The 25,828-nt window shown below is 32.2% G+C and overlaps 1 protein-coding gene across 1 annotated transcript; it reads left to right on the forward strand.

The window, feature by feature from the left end:
• Positions 1–492: 492 nt before the first annotated feature.
• On the forward strand, positions 493–1,667 carry LOC111901653 (transcription factor LAF1). Its single transcript, XM_023897539.1, has 3 exons — positions 493–628; positions 905–1,034; positions 1,136–1,667. The coding sequence occupies exons 1-3, from the start codon at positions 493–495 to the stop codon at positions 1,665–1,667; spliced, it is 798 nt and encodes a 265-aa protein (XP_023753307.1).
• The last annotated feature ends 24,161 nt before the right edge of the window (positions 1,668–25,828 follow it).

The following is a 25,828-nucleotide window of genomic DNA, read 5'->3' on the forward strand; positions in this document are numbered from 1 at the left end:
TTTTACCTATTCTAATCGTAACCATTAACAACATTAACACAACAGCCACAATCAATTTATTACAGCTATGTATCGAAATCAAATGCCAAAGACCAAACGAATTGGTCTCAGTAACAAAATGAAGGAATCTGGACTTAAAGTTTCGATGTTGATTTTGTAGACGAGAAGCATGCGTCGTTCTCATCAACTTTCGGTGAAGTGGAGGTGGTGACAATTTGGGAAGGATAAGAAAAGAAAGAATAATAGAAATAAACACATATGTAATATAATAGAATCTCCAAAAGATTCTAGTTATGTTTCACGTTGTTCTAAAGTAATTGAAGTCTTCATGCAATTCTTTTTAATACTTGTGATGGTGGGTAGCTAGGAGAATTTAAAATCTTTATTTAATACATAAACAGCCGAATGTTTTCTTTAAATTCCAGGGCATCTAAAGTCAATTGTTCATAATACTATTCATTACCATAAAATTTTACTTCTCATTCTCAAGTTATGAGGTGCAACGCATTAGAGAAGACAAAGTTGAAGCATAAGAAAGGATTATGGTCTCCCGATGAGGATCAAAAGCTAAGAGATTACATAGTGAACTATGGTCTTCGTAGCTGGAGTGCCATACCTATCAATGCTGGTAATTTTCTATGAATGTAGCGTATGACTTTCAGTTTTTTAATATTATTAAGGCATTGTACCTTGAAAAATCTATTTACTAGTAGCAATGAAATGTTTTGTATATGAATGACATTGATTCAATCGGATAGAGTTTTCAAAGTATGAGGTTGTAAGCCTTTAATAGGAAAAAAAACTACAATATAGAAATAAATGAAAGTTGGATATTATTTCTTTTATTCGACCATAATAAGGATACTAGAACCGACCAATTAATAGTTTACACGACACATTCCAGGTCTAGAAAGGAATGGGAAGAGTTGTAGATTAAGGTGGGTTAATTATCTACGACCAGGTTTAAAGAGAGGCGCATTTTCAATGCAAGAAGAAGAAACTATCCTCACCCTTCATGGCCTTTTAGGCAACAAGTAAGCAATAATTATAATTCATTTTTGGTAAAAAAAAAAAGTTTCAACAAATATTATGAATTTAGTGATAAAAGCGGACATTATTATTATTTAATGATCAGGTGGTCTCTAATATCGCAACATTTACCTGGCCGAACTGATAACGAGATCAAGAATCACTGGCATTGCTATTTAAAAAAACGAGTAGCAAAATCGGAAAGTCTTGAAGCTCAGAATACAAACACAGGAAATAATGAATCATCATCATCCACTATGAATTCAATGTTAAGAAACCTAAGCATTGATTCATTAGATACTGCAAAGCGTTCATATGTTGAAGCGGATCAACAGATCCCACAAGCTCAGATCAATAGATTACCGAAGATTTTATTTGAAGACTGGCTTAGCCTAGAAGAGTTTCATGGACATAATGGTTTGGCATTCAATGGTGGGGCTAGCAACAGCTCAAATTACCAAGATGCCCTTGTGGATGAACTACTATCAAATGAAGCACCCACAGAAAGCACTGAGACTACTAACCGTGAAAGCAATTATCAAAATGAAGATATGTTTCGTAGTACCCAAATGATAATTGATGAATTTTTCAACTTCAATGGTGGAGATATTAATATTGAAGACTTCTTCTATATGTAAGGACTACGTGATTAATATTGTCATAACGATGACATCATAGGTTAATTGGTAATACTGTATATGTTTATGCATATAATTCTCGATGTATATATGCAAGTCGATGGAGGGTTATGATGACTTCATAAACACTCTATTTTAATAATAAAAATAATACTCATAGTCAAAAGTAACTTTTTTTAAGTTTTGTATAATCGGTGCTAAAACCTATTTTTCAAGGTATTATGACCAGAATATTTACCTCTCTCTCTCTCTCCCTCTCTCTCTCTCTCTCTCTCTCTCTCTCTCTATATATATATATATATATATATATATATATATATATATATAGGGTTAGGTTATATTGTTCTAACTATCTATTGTGTGCATGTAGGATTGATTCTAGACCAATCATTTTAGTTATTTTAAGAAAGTAATTAATACATATTAGATGTTACAGATATAATGATCATTAATTAGAACTTCAGCATTTAATATGCATTAATTACTTTCTTAAAATTACTAAAATGATTGGTCCAGAATCAATCATACAAACACACAATACATAGTAAAAAAATTTGAACCTAACTCTCTCTCTCTCTCTCTATATATATATATATATATATATATATATATATATATATATATATAATCAAGAATTCAGGATCATTTAAGTAAATTCTAAAACTTTTAAATAGTCATAAGCGTATCCACCTAATTCCTAGAAACCTGCAAATTATATTTGATATTTATTTAAATTTAACCAATTTCTCTCCTTAAGATTGATACCAACCACCAAAAACACATAAACCTTACCACCCACATTTAAGACCATACAGTGACGGAGCTAGATGAGGTGTTTGGGGTACTATGGTACCCCCAAAAAATTGTTTTATATATATAAAAAAATATGTTTCATGTTATTGTACCCCAACTAAAAAGATTATAACATATTTTTTAATACCCGATATTGAATAACTACATATAATATATTGACAATGTTTGTACCTCATATCAAAATTCCTGATTCTGCCACTCAGACCACACCATATTTTGCGATAAACCCTTACATCACCTTTAAGACCAGCCACCTTACGCCTCATGTGATCAACTCTTACACCATTGTCTTCATCTTGATTGAAGTTCTTTTTTCTAGAAAATCATGCGTCAAAGGACCACCAGCCTTTATCGCCCATAGGAACCCTAACCCGCCACTGTAAGTTTGTAACCTACCGTCAGCAACATCTATTCATTAGATTTATCAGAAACAAAACAAATAGTACCAGCTTTTCAAGGGCGCCATATTCTTTTTGCCGCATGTTGAGAATCATCATAGGTGTCTTCTAGATTTGCTTTCTTATCAAGCCTCCTTATCTCCTAAAAGATTATAGTTTTCTTGTTTCCTTTTATTTAGTTTTTTGGGTATATCTCTATTTTCGGTATTATATATACCTGATATAATTCTTGATTTGTGAATTGAAGAAATTAATAAACAAAAGTATTTTATATCCGATTTATTATGGCATCAGACCAGAATCTAGAAACCTAGTTTCTGATTAAATCATGGTCGATGGTGATAAGCCCTCCAATTCAGGTGAAAAATTTGTCTTGGTATCTCGTCTCCTTATTTTCTCACATCTGCATATCATCCGGGACAAGAATTTGTGGGTGAGAATCTATTGTGTGATGGGAATTATGGCGATTGGGAGAGTTAAATGACGAATGTATTCTTTGCTAAGAATAAGATTGGGTTCGTTGATGGACCGCTACCCATGCCAGCAGAAAATTCAGTCGCCCTTACCAATTGGAGAAGATACAATGCAATGCTCAGAGGATGACTGGTAAGTTCTAGGGAGAAAGAAATCAAGAACATTGTTAAATATATTGACACTGCTCGTGACATATGGCTCGATCTAAAGAAAAGGTTTGGAAAGGAGAATGCTCCTAGGGCACATGAACTAAGAAGAATGATGACCACTATGCAACAAGAAGGTATGATTGTTTCTGCCTATTACACGAAACATAGAAGTATTTAGGACGAAATTTAATCCATGAGTCAAATCCCCAGTTGTAAATGTGAAGGATGTAAATGCAATCTCAACAAAGAGATTATTAACTTAAAAGAAAATGAATGATTGTATGACTTTCTCATGGGTCTCAATAAAGATTTCAATGTTGTTAAAAATCAAATCCTGAGTAGCAATCCAGTTCCCACTTTGGGGACTGCGTATAATTTTGTTAATCAAGATGAACAACAAAGGATCATTGGATCTTCTCGTAGCACCAACAGTGTATCATCTGCATTCCAAACCACAGGAAGAGGAGGTACATGATAATCTGGAAAATCTACATCTGAGTTAAAATGAGATGATCGTGGAAAGGTATCAAAATTCGATAACCGTTGGTGCTCTCGCTGTCTGAAATCAGGGCACATCATTGATGGATGTTTTGAATTAGTTGGTTATCCTGAATGGTGGAACACAAAGTCCACCATTGGGAAAACTCAACTAGTAAAGAAAAAGGTGCAAGCACAAGTTGTGACTGTCATGCAATAAACACGATCATCGATGATCACTAGATAAGAATATCACAACCTCCTAAAGATGATACAGTCAGCTAAACCTTTTGAAAACACACCAAAAGGCAACATGACCTATAAGAATATTTCGAAGCATACATGACAGGTAAGAAGAAAACACAAGATTTAAGAAGAAAACACAAGATTCTTAGGTCACTGACTCGAGAGCCAGTGAACATGTCACTCCTCACAAACATTAGTTAAAACCAATTAAAAATAGATAAATTTCTTTTGTTACTTTTCCTAATGGTCAATCTTTATCGATTGCACATGTAGGAAATGTCTAATTTCCAAATGGATTTGATCTAAAAGACGCTTTAAATGTTCCAAATTTTAAATGTAACTTGATATCTGTAAGTCGGCTAATTCATGACGTAAAGTGTTCTTTAACCTTATTTCCATATTCATGTCTAATATAGGACTTACGTTTGAGGAATCTGATTGGGACAGGTAAAGAACAAGATGGCTTATACTATTTGGAACCATTCAAAAGAGATAAGGTGGCAATGGCAGTTTTGAGTAAGTAAATGATTTGGCACAAAAGATTAGGACATGCATCTGAAGCAATTTTAAAGAAGATACAACAATTAGATGTAGGTAACTATAACCAACTTTGTGATTCTTGCATTCGAGCAAAACAAACTAGATTACATTTTCCCATTAGGTTTTATAAATCCATGGAGTGTTTTGATTTAACACACATTGATATTTGGGGTCAATACAAACATGCTACTCTTAATGGAGAACATTATTTTTTTTCTATTGTGGGTGATTATAGTAGGGGATTTTGGGTTTATCTAATGACAAACAAATATAAAGTAGGATTTTTTTGATTTACTTTTATAACATCGGTAAAACACAATTCTATAAAGAATTAAGAGGATACGAACATCTAATGGTTCTAAATTTCAATCAAGACACATGCTTGATTTCTATTAAGAACAAGAAATACTCCTTTAAACTTTGTGCCCCTACATACCAAAACAGAATGGTGTTGTTGAAAGAAAACACCAACATCTATTGGAAACGGGGTCGTGCATTACGATTCCAAACATCATTGCCCATTTAATTTTGGGGTGATTGTGTTTTAACTGTAGCCTATATCATAAATAGATTACCCACTAGAGCTCTTGATAGCAAAACTCCACATAAGATACTTCTTGGAAAATTACCCACTTATAACCAACTCAATGTTTTGGGGTGCCTTGCTTACGTCCATGATAACATTTGAAAGCAAGATAAGTTCAGTGAAAGAGGGAGACCATATGCCTTTTGGGTTAGCCAATGGGAAAGAAGTGCTACAAATTCTATGATATAAAGGGAGAAAAGGTTTACACTAGTCAAAATGTGACTTTTGTCAAACACATCTTCCCATTTGAAACAATTTTGAGACCAAAAGGGACTTTGAAGACATAAGTTTCGTTGAATTATTAACAAAACTCCAACAAGTAATCGATAATGACAATGAACTATGGGAAAACCATACACGTGCTAATGTTCATGAAGATACTGAACATGAGCTTAAAAGTAAACACCTTGATGAAGGTGAAGATGTTGATCTTGGAACAGAGAATGAAGATAAAACTAATATCCAAGAAAGTCTAAATCAGGAAACAACCAATTAGCCCAAGAATAATGTCGATGCACAACAAGCAACAAATGAAAAACCACAAAGCACTAGAGTTAGAAAAAAACTACATGCTTCAGGTAGTTTGTAATGGACTTGCCACAATCTCTTGAGCACTCGACTACCGTTCCCACTTCATATTCCTCCACGGCTTGTCGACTTCTATGGTGAACCTTATTTCTCAATATGTATCTTATAATAAATTCTCAACATCTCATCATGCTTTCATAGCGGCTATCATATATTGTGATGAGCCAAAGAATTCTTCTCAAGAAATAGTTAACCCTATATGGCATGAAGCTATGAGTAAAGAAATCAAGGCTCTTAAGGATAATGGGACTTGGATCTTGTCTAAGCTTCCTCTAGGAAAGAAAGTTATTGAATCAAAATGGGTGTATAAAATGGGCATATAGAGCGATTTAAATCCTGTATGGTTTCAAAAGGGTATACACAAGTTGAAAGGATCAATTTCCTCGAGACATTTGTGTCGGTTGCTAAACTAGTAACTATTCGAAGTGCTCTAGCTGTAGCTTCCAAAAAAACAAAGGCTTGTTCATGAGACATTCTTGCATGGTGACTTGGACAAAGAAATATATATGAAGGTTCCCTAAGGGTTTGTGAAGTCGAGTGAAGGTCGGATGTGAAAACTACAAAAATCAATTTATGGCTTAAAACAAGCCTCCGGGAACTAGTGTTAAAAGTTTACTAGCTCTTATCGAAAATGGATACAAGCAGTCTAAGGCTAATTACTCCATGTTTATATTCAGTAGAAATCAATTCCATGTCGTTCCTTTTATCTATGTTGATGATGTTTTGATAATGGGTAATGATAATTGAAAACTTGAAGATGTGAAAGATTATCTTGACATGCATCTTAGCATTAAAGATTTGGGGCATTAAAATATTCTCTAGGAATAGATGTAGCTCGATCTTTAGAACGGTTTGTGATCAGCTAACACAAGTACACACTTGATATCTTGGAGGAATGTGGAATTCAAGGAGGGCGACCTAGCATGTTTCTTATGGAATAGAATCTGTTTTTACACAAAGATGATGATAACCCAGAAGTTGATGCTTCACTATCTCGTCGGTTGCTGGGAAGGTTGTTATATCTGTCAGTTAGAACGACCTAGCAAGTTTTCTATGGAACATAATCTTCATTTACACAAAGATGATGATAGCCCGGAAGTTGACACTTCACAGTATCATCGATTGGTGGGAAGGTTGTTAAATCTACCAGTTATCTCTCCAGATATTTGTTCATGAAGACCTAGATACTACTCAACACCTGGATACTAAGCAAGAGGGAGCTACACCATTAATGTGTGATAGTGAAGCAGTTCGTCACATTACAGTTAATCATGTTTATCACGAGAGGTCAAAACATGTGGAGATGGATTGTTTCATTGTTCATTGAAAGGTTAACAGTTGTGAGATAAAGCCATGCCCCATTCGTTCTAAATCAGAACCACCTGACATTTTTACTAAAGCATTGAGAGTTGAACGTTTTAAATTTCTATATAACAAGTTGGGTGTTTATGATCTTCACAGTCCAACTTTAGAGGGAGTGTTGAGAATCATCCTAGAAGCATCCTAGCTATCTTCTACATGATTCTTTTGATTGCTTTCTTATCAAGCCTCCTTATCTCCTAAAGATTATAGTTATCTTGTTTCCTTTAATTCATTTTTTTTTGGTATATATCAATTTTTGGTATCATATATACATGATGTAATTCTTGATTTGTGAATTGAAGAAATTAATAAACAAAAGGCTATTATGTATCAGATTTATTATCGCATTTTGACACTGTAACCTTGGTACCACGTACGCCACCTCTAATATCCCTTTATGTACATACCTGAAGTGTTTTAATTATTTTTCGATTACGGCTATTAGTGAATTTATTATTCATATACAGTTATAAATGTATAAATGTATTATTGTATTCTTAAAACAATAATGCTTTATTTATTAATAAATATAAGGTTATAAAGATATGAAAAAAAACCAATTCGGTAAAATTATAAATCTATATTGTGTTTTATTTATTTATGAATGAATACGTATTCATCTATTGATATACGAAAAAAGTGTTTTTCTTTATTTTAATAGATAATTTAATAAAAAAAAATTATATTATTACCAAGAGAAGAAAACAAAAATAAATTAATTCTTTTATTTTAGACAACTATGATCATTATTGCTAGATTTTAGACCATTATTATTTAATATTAATACGTGACAATCTAATTTAAACAAAAAATAACATTCTTATCTTTATAATATGATTGGTGCATAATTGTTCTCAAATTCTCAACCTTTTTTCATTCTCTATTAAACCTCTCCCTACATATATCCCTACATTTGTAAATCATCACAAATTAAAGTAGCAAAGAATACGATTATGTATTACTATACAATTATATTCATAAATGATTTAAACACTTCAAATAATAAAATAATTTACATACATTATTATATATCTCATTAACAACACTTATATATATATATATATATATATATATATATATATATATATATATATATATATAAACAGAGAGAGAGGTAAGTTCAATTGTGAAAAAAAAAATGTTGAGAATGATGTAATCATTCTCAACCAATCATTTATTTCTGTCGCAAAATGTTCTGTCGTACCAACGCGTTGGAGGATGGCTAATATTCATATCATACATACTTATAAAGCTAGCATTTTTTCTTGAATCTCATACATTTGAAACCCCATTTTTTAACTTCCTTTCACCACATTCATTTAGAATTCCCATGACTTTTTAATTTCTTTACAATAATATTATAAATAAGTTAAATAATGTTCTATAAACAAGAAAGGGTGTTTTATTACAATGTCTTCATCCCACATCGATGGTGAGAGTAAACAAGAGAATGTTTCCTCTTCTATAAATAGGAAAGGTTGTGAAATGTTTCAAAGGGACCAAACCATGAGAACTTCCTCATGCCTACCTTTGTAGGATTTTGAAGGTATTATTTGGTGAGATCGTCTATATTGGCGAGTGTCTAGTTAACTTTTAGAATTCCAAAATTGGTTTTGAACCGAATTTTTTCAGGTTTAAACCGTGTTTCAGTTAGAAAAAAAAATTATGTAGTTTGGTATATTGAGTTGAACCGGAGCTGGATCAATTTGGACCGATAAAGGAATCATTTTTCTTTCACAACAAACATTTGAAACTCCTATGATTTTTCAAATAATTTCTAATAATTTTATAAATAAGTTACATAATTTTTTATAAATATAAAAAATCATCTACCTAAACCTAAAATTATAACTGTTTAAAAAATCACTTTGATTCAAAAGCACGAAATATATACAAACCGGGTTTCACTAGAAAAAAAATATGTAGTTTGGTATATTTAATTGAATCGGTCCGCATTTGATCTATTTGGACCATAAAATAAACATTTTCTTTTCACTACATACATTTGAAACTCCCGTGATTTTTCAAATTGCTTTCCAATGATATGTTAATAAAGTTACATAATGTTATAGAAATATAAAAAAACATCTACCTAAAAATAAAATTATAATTATTTGAAAATTCGATTTGATCAAAAGCACGAAATATATACGCAGATTATATTTTATAAATGAATTCTTTTTATAATGAACTTTTGAATCTTGAAAATACATATAAACAAGCTTTCTATATTAAGTACCTAACAGTATTTATTATTTTAGAATTGAACAAAAAGTTATTCAATAAGAACTTACTTTTTTGGATAGCAACTTACGAAATTATAGAAAAATGGAACTATTGAACAATAAAGAAAAGGTAAACAAGAGAAATGGTGTTTTACTAAATAAGTTGAATAATGTTTAATTAACAAGAAAGCATGTTTTATTAAAATGTCTTCATCCCACATCGATGGTGAGAGTAAACAAGAGAACGTTTCCTCTTCTATAAATAAGAAAAGTTGTGAAATGTTTCAAATGGACCAAACCATGAGAACTTCTTTATGCCTACCTTTTTTGGATGTTGAGGGTATTCTTTAGTGAGATTGTCGTTATTGGAAATTGTCCATTTAATTTTTAGAATCCCGAAAATGGCTTTGAGCAAGATTTTTTTAGGTTCAAATAGAGTTTCAGTTGAAAAACCGTTATGTAGTTTGCTATTTTGAGTTGAATCGGTTTGAGTTTGATCAATTTGGACCGATAAAGGAAGCATTTTCCTTTCAGCACATACATTTGAAACTCCCATGATTTTTCAAATTGTTTCTAATAATATTATAAATAAGTTACCTAAACATAAAATTATAATTGTTTGAAAAATAAATTTGATTCAAAAACACACAATATATACAGACCGGGTTTCAATAGAAAAAACGTTATGTATTTTGGTATATTAAACTGAATCGGTCCGAGTTTGATCAATTTGGACCGATAAATGAAGCATTTTCCTTTCACCACATACATTTGAAACTCTCATTATTATTCAAATTGTTTATAATAATATTATAAGTTACATAATGTTATATAAATATAAAAAATCTACCTAAAACTAAAATTATAATTGTTTGAAAAATCACTTTGATTCAAAAGCACGAAAAATATACTCGATTATATTTTATAAATAAATTCATTTTATAATGACATTTTGAATCATGAAAATACATATAAACAAACTTTCTATATTAAGTAACTAACTGAAATTATGATTTTAGGATTTAATAAAAAGTTATTTTATAAAAACTTGATTTTTTATAACAACTTATGAGGTTACTGAAAAATTAAACTATTGAACAATAAATTTTTTGGATAACGTTTTATTTTTATTATTTAATATTTTATTTAACAAAATGAAATTATTGGCAAATAAAGAAATGAGTTTAATTAAAATGTCTTCATCCCACATTAATCGTGAGAGTAAACAAGAGAATGTATTCTCTTCTATACATAGGAAAGATTGTGAAATATTTTAAACGGACTAAACCATGAGATCTTCCTTGCATCTAACTTTGTAGGACGTTGAGTGTATTCTTTGGTGAGATTGTCTTTGTCAACAAGTGACCAATTAAATTTCAGAAATTCGAAAATGATTTTGGACCGTATCTTTAAGATTTGGATCGAGTTTAATAAGGATCTGAGTGCCTTCTGACTGAGTTAGGCAAACTCACTTCCATTGGAGGCCGAGTTTAAGTAACATGTCGAGTATTTGGTTGTGTTAGCCAAGTTTTACAACCCTGTATGTAATACAATTTAAAGTTTTAACCTTATAAAAGATGTCATTATTATCATATGTTCTACATAATTATGGTAATATTTATGACACAAAACATTCTTTTTACTATTTAAGATAAAAAGTTGTCTCTATTATCATACGTTCTACATAATGATAATATTTGTATATGCCAAACAACTTCAAGTTCCAACTTTATCTCCTATAATATAGTACAACGTAATAACAATACTAAAAATCATTTTTTATATTTTTTATGAAATTATTATTTAATTGTTAATAACAATGATTTAGTTATTTTTAATTTAAAATATTGTTTTATATCCGACAAAACTATAAAATTGGTCCCTGTGGTATTCAAAAAACTTTGGATAGGGTCCAAAAAGTTTTCAACTTGCATGGAAGATCCAAAATCAAGAATTTCCTTTGGTTTTGGTCCATGAAGGACTTGAAAAGACTGTTTTGCCCTTTTTATTTCTTTTTTTGTATTTTTTAAATTTTCTTTAATAATTTATTTATTAAAAATTAAAAATGAAAGAACTGGGCCCACTCCCACCCCTACTCTCTCTCTCTCTCTCTCTCTCTCTCTCTCTCTCTCTCTCTCTCCAGAAAGAACCCACACACACACACTCCATATACGAACACAATCCATGATGAACACACTCATCCACCATCGGTTTCACCGATAAACTCCACCGCCAGTCCACCCAACAACACCGGTTTCACCGATAAACTCCACCGCCAGTCACCGTCATCCACCATAACCCTTACCAGAAACATCCTCATCATCTCCCTCTCTTCACCAGAGTAAATCAACCCCAAATATGTCAAACATCACTACATCACTCACTCAAGAACATACAATCACTCACTCAAGAACATACAACCACCACCTCAACGCCTCAGAAGGCCCATGAGCCGCCGAGAAGAAACCCACTCGTTGGCCGTTTCCAAAACAATTGTCTCTCCGATCTACAACTCGACGAAGACGATGGTTGATCCGCCCGTCTTTCTCCTTCTCCGGAGATGTTCCAGCTCACTGATGGCGGCGACATTTAGGGGTTCTAGCTCACTGATGGCGGCGACATTTAGGGTTTCAAGCAATCATTTGCAAATGAGGGTTTCAGATCCGTTTCCGTTTAGGGTTTCAAGCGATGACGGAGGCAACAAAGAGGGAAGATGGATGGTCGATGTATCTCCAACCTCCTGAGAATCGTCGAGCTCCATCGGTGACATATCACACCTTCAGATCCAAAGTTTTACTACTGAATGTGGGTTGATGTTATTTCTGGATTTAAAAGTGTTTTTTGTATTTTTGTTTTCTTTGTGTGTATGTATGAGAGATAAGAGAGAGGTAAAGATAGAATAAATGGTGGTGGTGGTGGCTAAGAGTGGTGGCCGACGATGGTGGATCGGTATTTGTTTATGTATGAAAGAAGAAAGGATGAGAAGAAGAAGACAATGGAGAGAGAGAAAGAGATAGAGAGAGAGAGAGAGAGAACCTGCTGGTGGGGTGGACCCAAAATATATTTTTTATTTTTCTTTTATTTATTTTTTAATTAATAAGGTATTAAAACAAATATAAAAAAAAAAAATGAGAAGGGCAAAATAGTCTTTTCAATATTTCTTGGACTAAAATTACAGGAAATTCTTGATTTTGGACCATCCATGCAAGTTAAAAACTTTTTGGACCCTATCCAAAGATTTTTGAATACCACAAGGACCAATTTGACAGTTTTGTCTTTTATATCCCATGCAACGCGCGGGCATTCGCCTAGTATGAATATAAATGTAAGTAATTTATATATGAATGCATCACCTCCTTCCGCCACCAACCACCACTACCACCACCACCACTACTACCACCAACCACCAAACACCACCACCACCTCTGCCACCAACCACTACCATCATATTTATATATAAATAATCACTTATTCATATACGAATATACGTATTCGCATATATTCATATATATATATATATATATATATATATATATATATATATATATATATATTCATATATATATATATATATATATATATATATATATATATATATATATATGCATATGTGTGTATGTGTGTGTATGTGAATACTTATTTTGTATATCAATAAATGTATTCATAAATGAAGATGATCTGTTCTGTCGACCCAAAACATTGGAACACTTCATCGGCAGATTCAAAAAAAGCGGTCCAACTTCATTTTCTCGTTCTCAACCTTTTTTTCTCAATTGAATCTCCCTCTCTCTCTCTTTCTCTCTCTCTCTCTCTCTCTCTCTCTCTCTATATATATATATATATATATATATATATATATAGGATGGAGATTGGTTGGGAACTCATACTTTCCCGAGAACCCAAGAACCAAAAGTGGAGCATTGGATCAAAAGTAATTTATTAAGGATCTGATCGTCATCTTACCAATCTCATTTAATACTTAACTTTTTGTGTTATTTATTATATTAATATAAATGTCTAAAAATTTACATCATATATCAAATTTTCAGATTTTTTTTATATATAGTATTCTTCAGTTTTTTTAAAATGCAGGTTTTTTAATTTTTATAGAAAACATGATTTTTTGAAAAAAATATTTTTTTAAGAAACTGCAGTTTTATCAAAAACTACAATTTTTTTTAAAAAAAAAAAACAGCATTTTTTTTTTCAAAAAAACTACAATTTTTCTAAAGAACTGCATTTTTAAATAAAAATTGCAACTTTTTCAAAAAACACTGCAAGTTTTTTAAAGAAAGTTACATTTTTTTCAAAAAAAAAACTGTATTTAAAAAAAACTGCAATTTTTCAAAAAAAAATGCATTTTTTTTAAAAGGTATATTTTTAGGTGCATATATGCATATTTTTTCAAATGCATATATGTATATCTCTTATACTATAATATTCGTAAGTAAATCACAAAAACTCTCATTTTTATTAATTAATATATAAACATAATAGTACAAGTATTTTATTTGATAAAAAATAAAATATAAAAAATAAAAAAAATGCTACAGTTTTCAAAGCGTTTTCATGTCTTCGTGTCAATATTTCCTTATTTTCTTCAATTTATCATTTTTCATCCCTTCAATATTCACCATAATTTCTTCCAAATCTACAAGAAAATTAAAAAAAATGATTGATGCAAAAACACTCACAAAAATATATATGTGATTTACCTGTGAATCACATGTAATTCATATGTGAATTACATGTAATTCATATAATTCATATGTGAATCATATGTAATTCATATGTGATTTACATGTGAATCACATGTAATTCAGATGTGAATTACATGTAATTCATATGTGATTTACATGTGAATCACATGTAATTCATATGTGAATCACATGTAATTCATATGTGATTTACATGTGAATCACATGTAATTCATATGTGATTCACTTGTAATTCATATATGATTCACTTGTGATTCCCTTGTGATTTACATGTGATTCACTTGTGATTTACATGTGAATCATATGAAATTTACATGTGAATCACATGTAATTCATATGTAATTCATACGTGATTCACTTGTGAATGTAATTCATATGTGAATTACATGTGATTTACATATGAATCACATGTAATTCATATGTGATTTATATGTAATTTACATGTGAATCACAAGTGATTCACATGTGAATCGCATACTTCAAACACAATAATCCATATACAGTACATTCTAATTCAATTACGGAAAAAACTATATCTTTTTTTGGGACCCGCACTATGTCAAATTCTGTCATCTGTTAAAAACTACAAAAATGTTGATTTTAGTGGAAAAAAAAACATGATCCATCTTGCATTTGTATTTTCTCTAAGTATCCACATGCACATATGAGGAAACCTTCTATTTCTTTTCTTCTATGTTGAAGGTATAACTTTATAAAAAGCGTCACTCTTTCCATGGAGCCATTTCCTCAAAATCGCGTTTTAAAAACTGTGCAGTCTCAATGTTCACTCCAATGGCTGCAAAAATAATAGCAAAGTTGTCCTCTTCTCCACCCGACTATAAAATCAAAAATTCTCAGTCTTTTGTGTATTTAATACTGCTAAAATCACATAAAATTCACTTTGGAGTAAAAAACAAGAATCACGAGAAATAACAATGTATTTTCTACACATATACTAGCAACATACTTACATTTTGCTACTACGGGTAAAGAAATGTATGTAGATTGCTACTGTGGGTAAAAAAGGCAAGTAGATTGTCCACATTGATTAAAAAAAAGTTAAAGTACATTGCTATTTCATGCAATAATACCTCAAGCAAGTTTCTAGTTTTTTTCAATCGTTTGACTAAACCAGCTTGACGACAAATTTGAGCAACAATCTCATTGTGAGGAAGACCAACAGCAGAAAACAAAGGAATCTTTTGTCCTCTAGCAATTGAATTCGTCACATTAATTGTGGAGATACCAGTCAGGATCATTTATTCTGGATATGTTCTCTCACTAGGATTGATAGAACTTCTTGAAATAAAAATAACTACTTGCTAATAATAATGCAAATCCAACAGCAGCTAATCTTCGATACCTCAGTTATGCTGGATAATTTATGGACTAAAATATCGACAATCATCGCATTAGATTCAAACATCTTGATTTGCAAATCAGCAAGCAAAGCAGCAGCCAATTGATTATCATGGTCTGAACATTAGTTTTTTATATCTACCTGAGGCTTTATAAAAACTTGAAAATCATCACGTTACCCAAGTAGTTATCAACCTAAAAATGAAATCAATGTAATTATCCACCAAAGTTAAAATCAAAAGATTAGAAACAAGAGTACCATATAAATAGTCGAGCCATTTTTGATTTTATTTATTACCTGTTTGAATAGATACCAATAAAAAAAGTCACTTCAGATTTAAACATTGGCTGGAGTATATCAACAATATCATGAATTTGATACATCACTATCGCTTTCATTGTCAACTTATCACCAGAATTACGTAGATGAATAGTATCAAAAGTTTCCCCATGATAAACATCATTGTCGTCATCGCCCACTGGTTCAGGAAGAGAAAGAACGTCGATCAGGAACTCCATGAATCATAAGCCAATCACTTAATACATGTTCAAAAATGTGATCGGAAGTTCAATCACCTTCGGCTTTCTTTAAAAATTAATCTAAATTACTAAAAATTACTAAAAAAGCATAAATGATCCCACTCTTTAATCTACATGATATGAAAAAGTCACAATCGACATGATATGAAAAAGTCAATATGAAATTGTTTGAAAGAAACAAAATTGTAAATCACAAATCAACAATCAACATGATATGTAAAAACCAACAGGAAACCGATTGAAAGCAATAGAAAATCGATTTGAGAAGTTATCAGAGACTAAAAATTTGATCAAAAGTGTCGGAAATCGATTTGATTGTAATGTACCTGGTTTGTTGTGAACGAAGACAAACTTCCAGATCGTGCATGCGCTTTTAATCCCCATTGTTTTCATAATCTATGAAGTGGTGTTTGTAGACAACGATTGTAGGGGAAATTGGTGGTGATTGTGGCGTAAATCGGTACTGATTGAGGTTAGCGGTCAATCCATAGTGAGTGCGTCTAATTCGATCCTTAGTGTGGTGTTGAAAGTGGTGGAAATCGACCTCAGAGACATTCGTCGGACGGAGGCGACGACCAGAGAGGGAGGCGTGAAGAAGATGAGATAAGAGAGAGAATGAGAGAAAGAAGACGTAAGAGAAGAGAGAGAGAGAGAGAGAGAGAGAGAGAGAGAGAGAGGTTCAATTAAAATTAATTATAATTAGTTAATAAATTGAAATATTGATACGTTTCATGTCCATTATGCCCTTATGATCTTTTTCAAAAAGTCTAACATACCATTAAGATTAGTGATAATTACAATTATACCATCATCAATCTAATCCGTCCAAAAACTTGATCCGACGTTCCACTTTTAGTTCTTGGGTTCTCGGGAAACTTTGAGTTCTCAAATGATCCTTCCCCTCTCTCTCTCTCTCTCTATATATATATATATATATATATATATATATATATATATATATAGAGAGAGAGAGAGAGAGAGAGTTAGGTTCAAATGTTTTCACTATCTATTGTGTGCATGTATGACTGATTCTGGACCAATCATTTTAGTTATTTTAAGAAAATAATTAATGTATATTAAATGCTGAAGATGTAATTAATATTCATTATATCTTCAACATGTAATATGCATTAATTACTTTCTTAAAATAACTAAAATGATTGGTACAGAATCAGTCATACATGCACAATAGATAGTGAAAAAAAAATAACCTAACCCTATATATATATATATATATATATATATATATATATATATATATATATATATAATCAATGGACATGATTTGAGAGTGTATGATATTAAAATGGGATAACATCTACCATATAATCACACAAATTTTAACAAAATGGTATTTTGGATAATTAACTACATTTATAAAAAGAAATTTTCGGATTTTTAGGGATAACTAATTCTCCTAATTTTAAAAATCTGATTTTTTTTAATGAATTCAATTTTAATTCTAACTTAATTTGTTAACAACCGATTTTATTCTATCAGAATATTTTTTTGCTAGAATGATCTTCTATCAGAATATATATATATATATATATATATATATATATATATATATATATATATATATATATATATATATATGTTCAAATGTTTCTAGCAACTATTGTGTTCCTAAATGCACCAATCACAAATTAACAAATAATTAAACAATTAATTAAATCAAAAAGGATATTTCTGGTTTTCTGCACTTGCAATTAAGGAAACACAATAAATATATGTTGACCTAATTTCTCTTCTTTATAACCATCGACATATTGTATCCCTCATCATGTATCCTGTCTTCATCGTCGACGACCACCACCATCTTCTTATCCTTCCAGTTGCTGACCACCACTATCATCATATTCATCGTAGTCGATCAATGTCATTGTCAGAGTCGATTTACTCCCTCACTTGCCCCACAATTGACATTGCCACACCTTCAGATATTACAAAAATTAGGTTGAAGCGCATCTGCAAAATGTCATTGATGTACTCCCTCACTTGCCCCACAATTTTCTCCGCTAAAAGAACCCTCTCCAACTCTTTCATATCTTTCTTCCATCGGAACACACCAGTTCTTACTCCCCTTCATCAAAAGGTTTCCTTCACTTCTTGCTCAAGAGGCTCGGATTTGGATGACGAATTACAAGCAGAAGAAGATGCTTTCTCTGGCAGTCAACAAATAACCAATTACACTGGTATTCGGCTCGAAGAGAGAGTTGAAGATGTTGGAAAGACTAGGCTTGATACTTGACATTGAAAGGTAACCATCGGCGTTTTTTCTCGAGTTTTTAACGATTTCGAATCATTTCTAAAATTATCACTTGATTACCTGAAATTTCATGTAATCTTTGATAATTATTAGTTGATTTAGAACTAAAAACATTGTTTTCACACTGTCCATTCTTCAAAAAAGGTTGTTTACTTCAATTTTTTATGATACTTGTTCATTCTCGTAACCCTCCTTCGTTATTACTTTATTTACTTGAAATTTTTGTAAGAATCATCCAGTATTAATTGATATATAAATGATTTTACATCATCTCTTCATTTTTCATCTTTATTCAAAACTATTATGTCAAAATACAAAGGTTACTTAACATTTCGCTTATGTTTTCCTAATATTAACTACTTACCCTTACAGAAACAACACCAACAGTGAAGAATACATATAAATGAAAACCAAGAACAAATCAAAAAGTTAAATAAAGTATGTTTTGTTTACTTCTGAACACAAGCAAAACTAATATTCATTCGTGAATATGTATGTTATATTCACATATGAATAGAATATAGCTTGTTGCCATACATACATTATTCATATGTGAATACAACAAGAATGACTTACATATGTTCTATTCACATATGAATATAACAAAACATATTCATATGTGAATAAAAAAATATGAATACATATGTTTTATTCAAATATTCATTCGTGAATATGTATGTTATATTCACATATGAATAGAACATAACTTGCTGCCATACATACATTATTCAAATGTAAATACAACAAGAATGACTTATATATGTTCTATTCACATATGAATATAACAAAACATATTCATATGTGAATAAAAGAATATTAATACATATGTTTTATTTAAATATTCATTCATGAATATCAAACTCATTTATCTTGTACTTACTATTGAATGAAGGTAAGAACACTAACATTTCCGATAAAGATTCACCAACAATGAGAGAAACAAGATCAATGCAGAAGAGGAAAAATGCGAAAGGTACAAAATTCCTATCGTATCTAATATATTCATATATGAATAAAGTTGTATATATTAGTTATATTTTGTAATAAATAAATATTAATAAATCAACGAGCATATATCATATTCATATATTAGTAACTTATTCAAATATTATATGTTTTCATTTCCCAGATAAAAAAGAAACAAAAGTACCAAAGAAAATAAAGCATCAAAGCAGAAAAAGTCCATCAAAAAGGAAAACTCCTGAAAAATAACAACTACAAGATTTAGACTTTGATTTTGAAAGTAGTCATCCATCGAAGAAGGCAAAAAAAAAGGAGTCACCAACCAAAAAAGACAAAAAAAATGGTAAGAGAATTTTACTCAATGAAAAACAGATGTTCACCAGAGGCATTACTATCTATAATCCTTGGGATGAGCAAAGAACAAAAAGAATCTGTAAGATCTATGGGTTTTGGAGCTTTGTTAAAAATGAAAATCACAGATATACCACTGACGTTGGGATTTTATGTTCTTCAAAATTTTGATTCTGAGAAAATGGTGATAGATATTGAAGGAAAGGAACTGAAAGTAACAACAGAGTCTGTTCATGACATGTTGGGCATACCAATTGGTGGAACCAAACTTACACAACTGGATCAATGGCCTAAGGATGATACAAGTTATGATGAATGGAAGCAACAATTTAAAAAAGATTCAATCATCCGACTGAGTGCAATAAAAAATGTTATTGTTTCTACCACACAAGCTGATTTCAATTTCAAATTGAACTTCTTAGTTCTTTTTGTCAACACATTTTGCGAGTCAACATCAATGGGAAGATGCAACCTGTTTCCCTTGAGTTATAATTCAAGAAGAACAGATATCAGCAACATAGACTGGTGCAACTATATTTTGGACTATCTTGTCAGAACCAAAAACTCATACATACCATACTCAGATACCAGCATCTTTGTTGGACCTTCAGCTTTCTTGGTGGTAAGTTATTTTAATGTTTATACTTAATTTTTAATAATATTGATTATTCATAAACTAATAGCAAATATTCATATATGAATAAGAAAAATATATTTGTTTACACGTAATGCTTTACATTACTTATTCATATATGAATAAGTAAAAAATAATATTACTTGTTCATATATGAATATCAATTAGTTATCATTTATGTGCAGTTGTTCTATGTTGATAACATCCACTCAGAAGCTTTAACAGTAACACGTAAACGTCCAACAATTTGTTATTGGAGTTCAGAGAAGGTTAGATATTGAGAGACATTTGAACAAGAAAAATGTAGATTTGGACTTGGAGAATTAAACGAAGAATTTGCTAATGAACAAGATGAAGGAGATACAGATCTCGAAGACAGTGATTCTGATAAAGATGAAGATCATTCTGTTTAGGTAATTAGTTTGAATATGTTAATAATATATGATTACATTAAATTATTATATTAAATTCTAACACTACTAGAAAAACAGCCTTTTACGACGCTCATTGTGCGTCGTAAAATGCTCAGACGACGCGCAAATGCGCGTCAAGGAAGGCCCTATCATAAAGAGAGACGACGTGCTTTTGCGCGTCGTCTATAGACGACGCGCATTTATGACGCGCCTTTACGGCGCGCGGTTATGACACGCAATGCGTATCAAGGAAGGCTATGTCATAAAGGAATACGACACGCATTTACGTGTCATAACATTACGACGCGCGTGTTTATGACATGCAATACGTATCAAGGAAGCCCCTGTCAAGAAAGGCCATGTCATAAATGAAGACGACACACATTTTTGCGTATCGTAATTATAACTTTTTTAAAAAAAATTATTTATAGATTTACTGATTTTCATATTAAATTTGCATTTGATGTTTCATAATAGAAAATAAAATACCATATACCAAAAATACAATACATTGCACAAAAGTTAATGTCATACAAATAAGCATTCCAATAGTAGACAAATGTAATACATCAAATAATCTTTCCAATAGTAGACAAATGTAACATTTCAACATTTTTTATATAATTAACTAAATTATTAGCCAAATTTCCTAAAATACCAACATACTTTTCTATGAAGAGCATTAACACTATTCTTTTCCATCAAAAACTTCAAAACCTGCATAATTAAATTAATGTGTAATCAGCTATAGGTAAATAAGATAGGTTTAAGCAAAAGAGTTTCATAATAGTAAGATTTTACTTACCACTGTTGTTAATGACATTGAAAGAAGCAGCCCAACAAACACCCCCTAAGAAGGATTACTACCACATAACTGTTGATATTTGATACTTTATAAATGAAACCAAAAACAAAGTTAAAAAGTCAACAAAATCAGAAGGTTTTAGTCAAACATAAAGAGGTTGTAATTCCAAATACTAATTTCAGAATTTGCAGACAAGTTGCTGAATTGACATACAAAAGGCACCATTAGCTTTGAGAAATAAGAATCCGACTTTTAACTTGAAAAGAAATTACCCGTGGATCAGGTCTTGCAGATGGACCAGTACTCAACAACAAGCTTTGAGAAATAAGAATCCGACTCCATTAGCTTGGAGGGCGCATCATATTCCATCATTTCACCTATTATACATGAAATTTTACTATTTTGTAGAGGGTAATTGTGTCATTTTATTAGATATATGGGTTTGTGAAGAATAAGATACATACCAAAGGAGAGGACCATGACCATGTCACTGTCTATAACAGTTGAAATCCTATGAGCAACTGTTCCAAGTAAAAAATATATAAACCATGAGTTTCTTCTTCAAGAAAAGTAATATAAATGAATCAAAGAACTAATCAATATTCATTGCAAAAAGAAGCTCCAAAAAGGTCATATTATGATAAAAACAGGGCACATGTGATAAGCTCCCACACTTACATAAAATTCCAAATTTGCTTTTCAAAAGATCATTGTCTATATAGCTGTCAAACACAACAAAGATACATGCCAAGTTGCCAACCAATCCCTACTTGTGTTGTATGCTTTAAAAATAAATAGCCAAACACCATAACCATTTACCCTTTTTAATCTTAGGGAATTTCCTAAATAATATTGTACATCATGCAGTACTCGACTTGTGCTAAAAAAGTCAAATACACACAGAAAACAGAATGATATATCTGACCATGGTCTTAGAATAAGGAGCAAAAATATAATTTGACAGAGAAACCTGATTATCTTACCATGTATGAACAAAAGGCAAAAGACCAGAGGGTATAAGCATCATACATTAGACACCCCAGATAGCCATTTTGTTATGACTGCAATATCCTATCTCCACTCATGTTTACGTTGGCAACAACTAGCATCTTTAACAAAACTAGTTGCTCCCTGTAGTATCATTAAACATGTCAATATCAATATCAGTGTGTTAGTGTGTCAACCTAAAGAACTTGGCAAGACAACTTCAGCTCAAACATAAAGAATGGTTAAAGTACTAAACCCAATTAGATATTACAAATAGTCAACTGAAGTAAAAGCCAACATGAAAATGAAGTCACCTAAAAGAATTTCACACACAATACCTGCTATGACATTGAATACGGTTGACTCGGTAGGTCGTTCAGGGATCACAATATGTATTGGAATCCAAAATGGTGGATTTGCATTAGAACTACAAGAAGGAAAATAAATCTTAGAATGAAATGTATTAAGTATTAACCACAAAGAAATTTTTTCAAATTGTGGAAGGTTAACATGAAATTGTGTGCACATCTTAATATGCCTCCTGAAACTGAACTAGATGATAAAACTTGAAACTTTACCAATAGTCCAATACACAAAGTATGTCTGCCAATGTCACATGGTTGGAATACAGATAATATTTCATTACCTTGGTATACATGCACAACTCTCAGATGCACATGCTATGGCATTCAGCTTTCCACTCCAAGCAATAGGACTGTTAAAGCACTAAACCCAATTAGATATTACTAATAGTCAACTGAAGTAAAAGAAATCCACACACATCAGTCATTTATGAATGGTCAAGAACTATAGTGGATACATTTGATTACATCAAGATTAGGGGGTATTTAGGATTGCTAATAATTATAAGGTGCTTTAGTGCTTATTAGCTTATTGCGGTTTACTACATCCAATAAGCAAGTAACAGCTTCTGTTTATTGACTTAAAGAAGCACTTTTGGAGAAGTTGTTTCATTAATTTATCATCTCTTTGTGGTTAGGTACTGCTAATAAGCTAATTTGAGTGTTTGGATATGTGGTTTTATTTTAACTTATCAGCTTATTGTGTATTGGCATCACAAAAGCTAACCCAAACACTTTTTCTTAAGTTGTGTTTGGTACATCATAAGCTAATAAACACTTATTATTATTATTATTATTATTATTATTAAAAATTTGTTTTGAATTAGCGATCCCAAAACACCCCTAGATAGAGAACATCAAGATAGGCCTGCATACCAACCAAATCAGTTGGAAGATACAACTCACTTTACTAAACCTAATAAAAAGGTAATAAAAAAATCCACCTAAATGGCCACACAAATTGTACTTCCTGTCATCCAATCAAATGAAATAGCACCTAATGTGTAACAACGTAAATTTTCAAACAAATTTTTCATTTCAGAATGTAGTATTTTTATTCAAAACAAGGCTTAAACATTTCAAGTGTCATGTCAAAATACAAATCATCTAAATCCCAAGATCACAAAACATCTTTCAGTGTGTACAGATCACGTCGGCGCCTTCCCACGGTCCTCGCTAGTACCTGAAACACATACATAACAACTGTAAGCATAAATGCTTAGTGAGTTCCCCAATATACAACTTACGTACATACGCCTTTCCAGGCCCTGACCTTCCGGTCCATGTGTCTCAGGGGACTTCTGTCCCTGCTGGGTAAACCTTCCGGTCCTACCCACGCCGACCTTCCGGTCCACAACACAACGCCTTCCGGCCCATAACATATTCTCCTTCCGGCCCATAACAAAATGCCTCCCGGCCCATATCAAATATATCATACATAGCACATAAAACACACATATCACATATCATATCTGACCTTCCGGTCACACAGTCAAACCCTTCCGGGTACAGTATAGTGAGAAGACTCACCTCGTGAATGTCGAGAGCTAGCAAATCCCGAAGTCACTCGTACTCGATCCACCGAGCTATAATCTCCCTATAATATCATACATCTCTTATTAACACTTTTATCTTCTAAGTTTGACTATCCCTAAGAGGTCAAACATAGGTCAACTCTGGTCAACAATCAACGGTCAACCTGACCTGACTCGGCGAGTGCTAGGGTGACTCGGCGAGTCTAGACGTCCTCACCAGTTCACTAAGATTCCCTTTCTACTCGTCGAGTATCCTCCTTGACTCGACGAGTTTCTCCTGGAAGAATCGCGGGGCCACCCCGACTCAACTCGCCGAGTCTGAAGAACAACTCGACGAGTCCCAATTAATCTTCAAGCTACTCGCCGAGTCTGTTCATCGGACTCGGCGAGTCCATGCCATGCAACTGCTCAAACTGCTTTCTAAGGTCAGAACTGCTCCGACCATTCCTAGGTCTGGCCTTCCTAGACTGATTCATCACGTAAGGTCCTCATTTCGGTGCTCATAATACACCCCATGACTCATAATTTACATTTTGACCTAAGGCATAAGGATTCCAATCCAAAACCTCCATTGATTCCCGAAATGCTCAGGCATGGGACATTCTGGACCTCCAAAGGTCCCAATACAGAGTTTCAATCGTTTGGGGGACTAAGGTAATACTCAATCTAGCCACAAAAGGGTTCAATAAACCCTAAATCCATATACACATCAATCATAGAAGGATGCAATTCGAAATATTACCTGAATAACTTGCTCTCTGTGTCCTCAATCCTCAGAACGTGGCTTCCCTTGTTGTTCCCTTAACCAATCCTCCTCTTCTTTGCAAGACAATACTTCCAAAATCAACAATGGTCTTCTACCTTGCTCCAGCTGCTCACAATCGAATTAGGGTTTCTCTCAGAGGGCTAGGGTGAACAATGACGGCCATAAAGTCCCTCATATACGTCCCAAACCTGAACGGTTAGGATTTTCGCTAAACAGCGCAGACTCGCCGAGTCCATATCCGGACTCGTCGAGTCCAGTCGCGAACCCACGACCAGATCCGCGATTCTACTCGGCGAGTCTAGGCCCCAACTCGCCGAGTCCCCCCTTAAAACACCCAAAATCATAAATATAACAATACCTGCAATTTCGGGCTGTTACATAATGTGTTTGTTTAAAGTCGACCAGCCAATTTTCCAGTACCAGCCAACATTGACTTCTATAATTAATTTTCCAGTACCAGCCGACATTGGTGAGAGATGTCGTAATAGATCAAGACTCTTAAATGTCAATCTTATGTTTTAAATATGATACTTGCAGCCATTACCAAAGCTCTATTTGGTTCCCTGATGGGATGAAATGCAAAGAGTAAGTCAAATAT

This window comes from Lactuca sativa, chromosome 9 (assembly GCF_002870075.4).
Source record: "Lactuca sativa cultivar Salinas chromosome 9, Lsat_Salinas_v11, whole genome shotgun sequence".
NCBI lineage: Eukaryota > Viridiplantae > Streptophyta > Magnoliopsida > Asterales > Asteraceae > Lactuca > Lactuca sativa.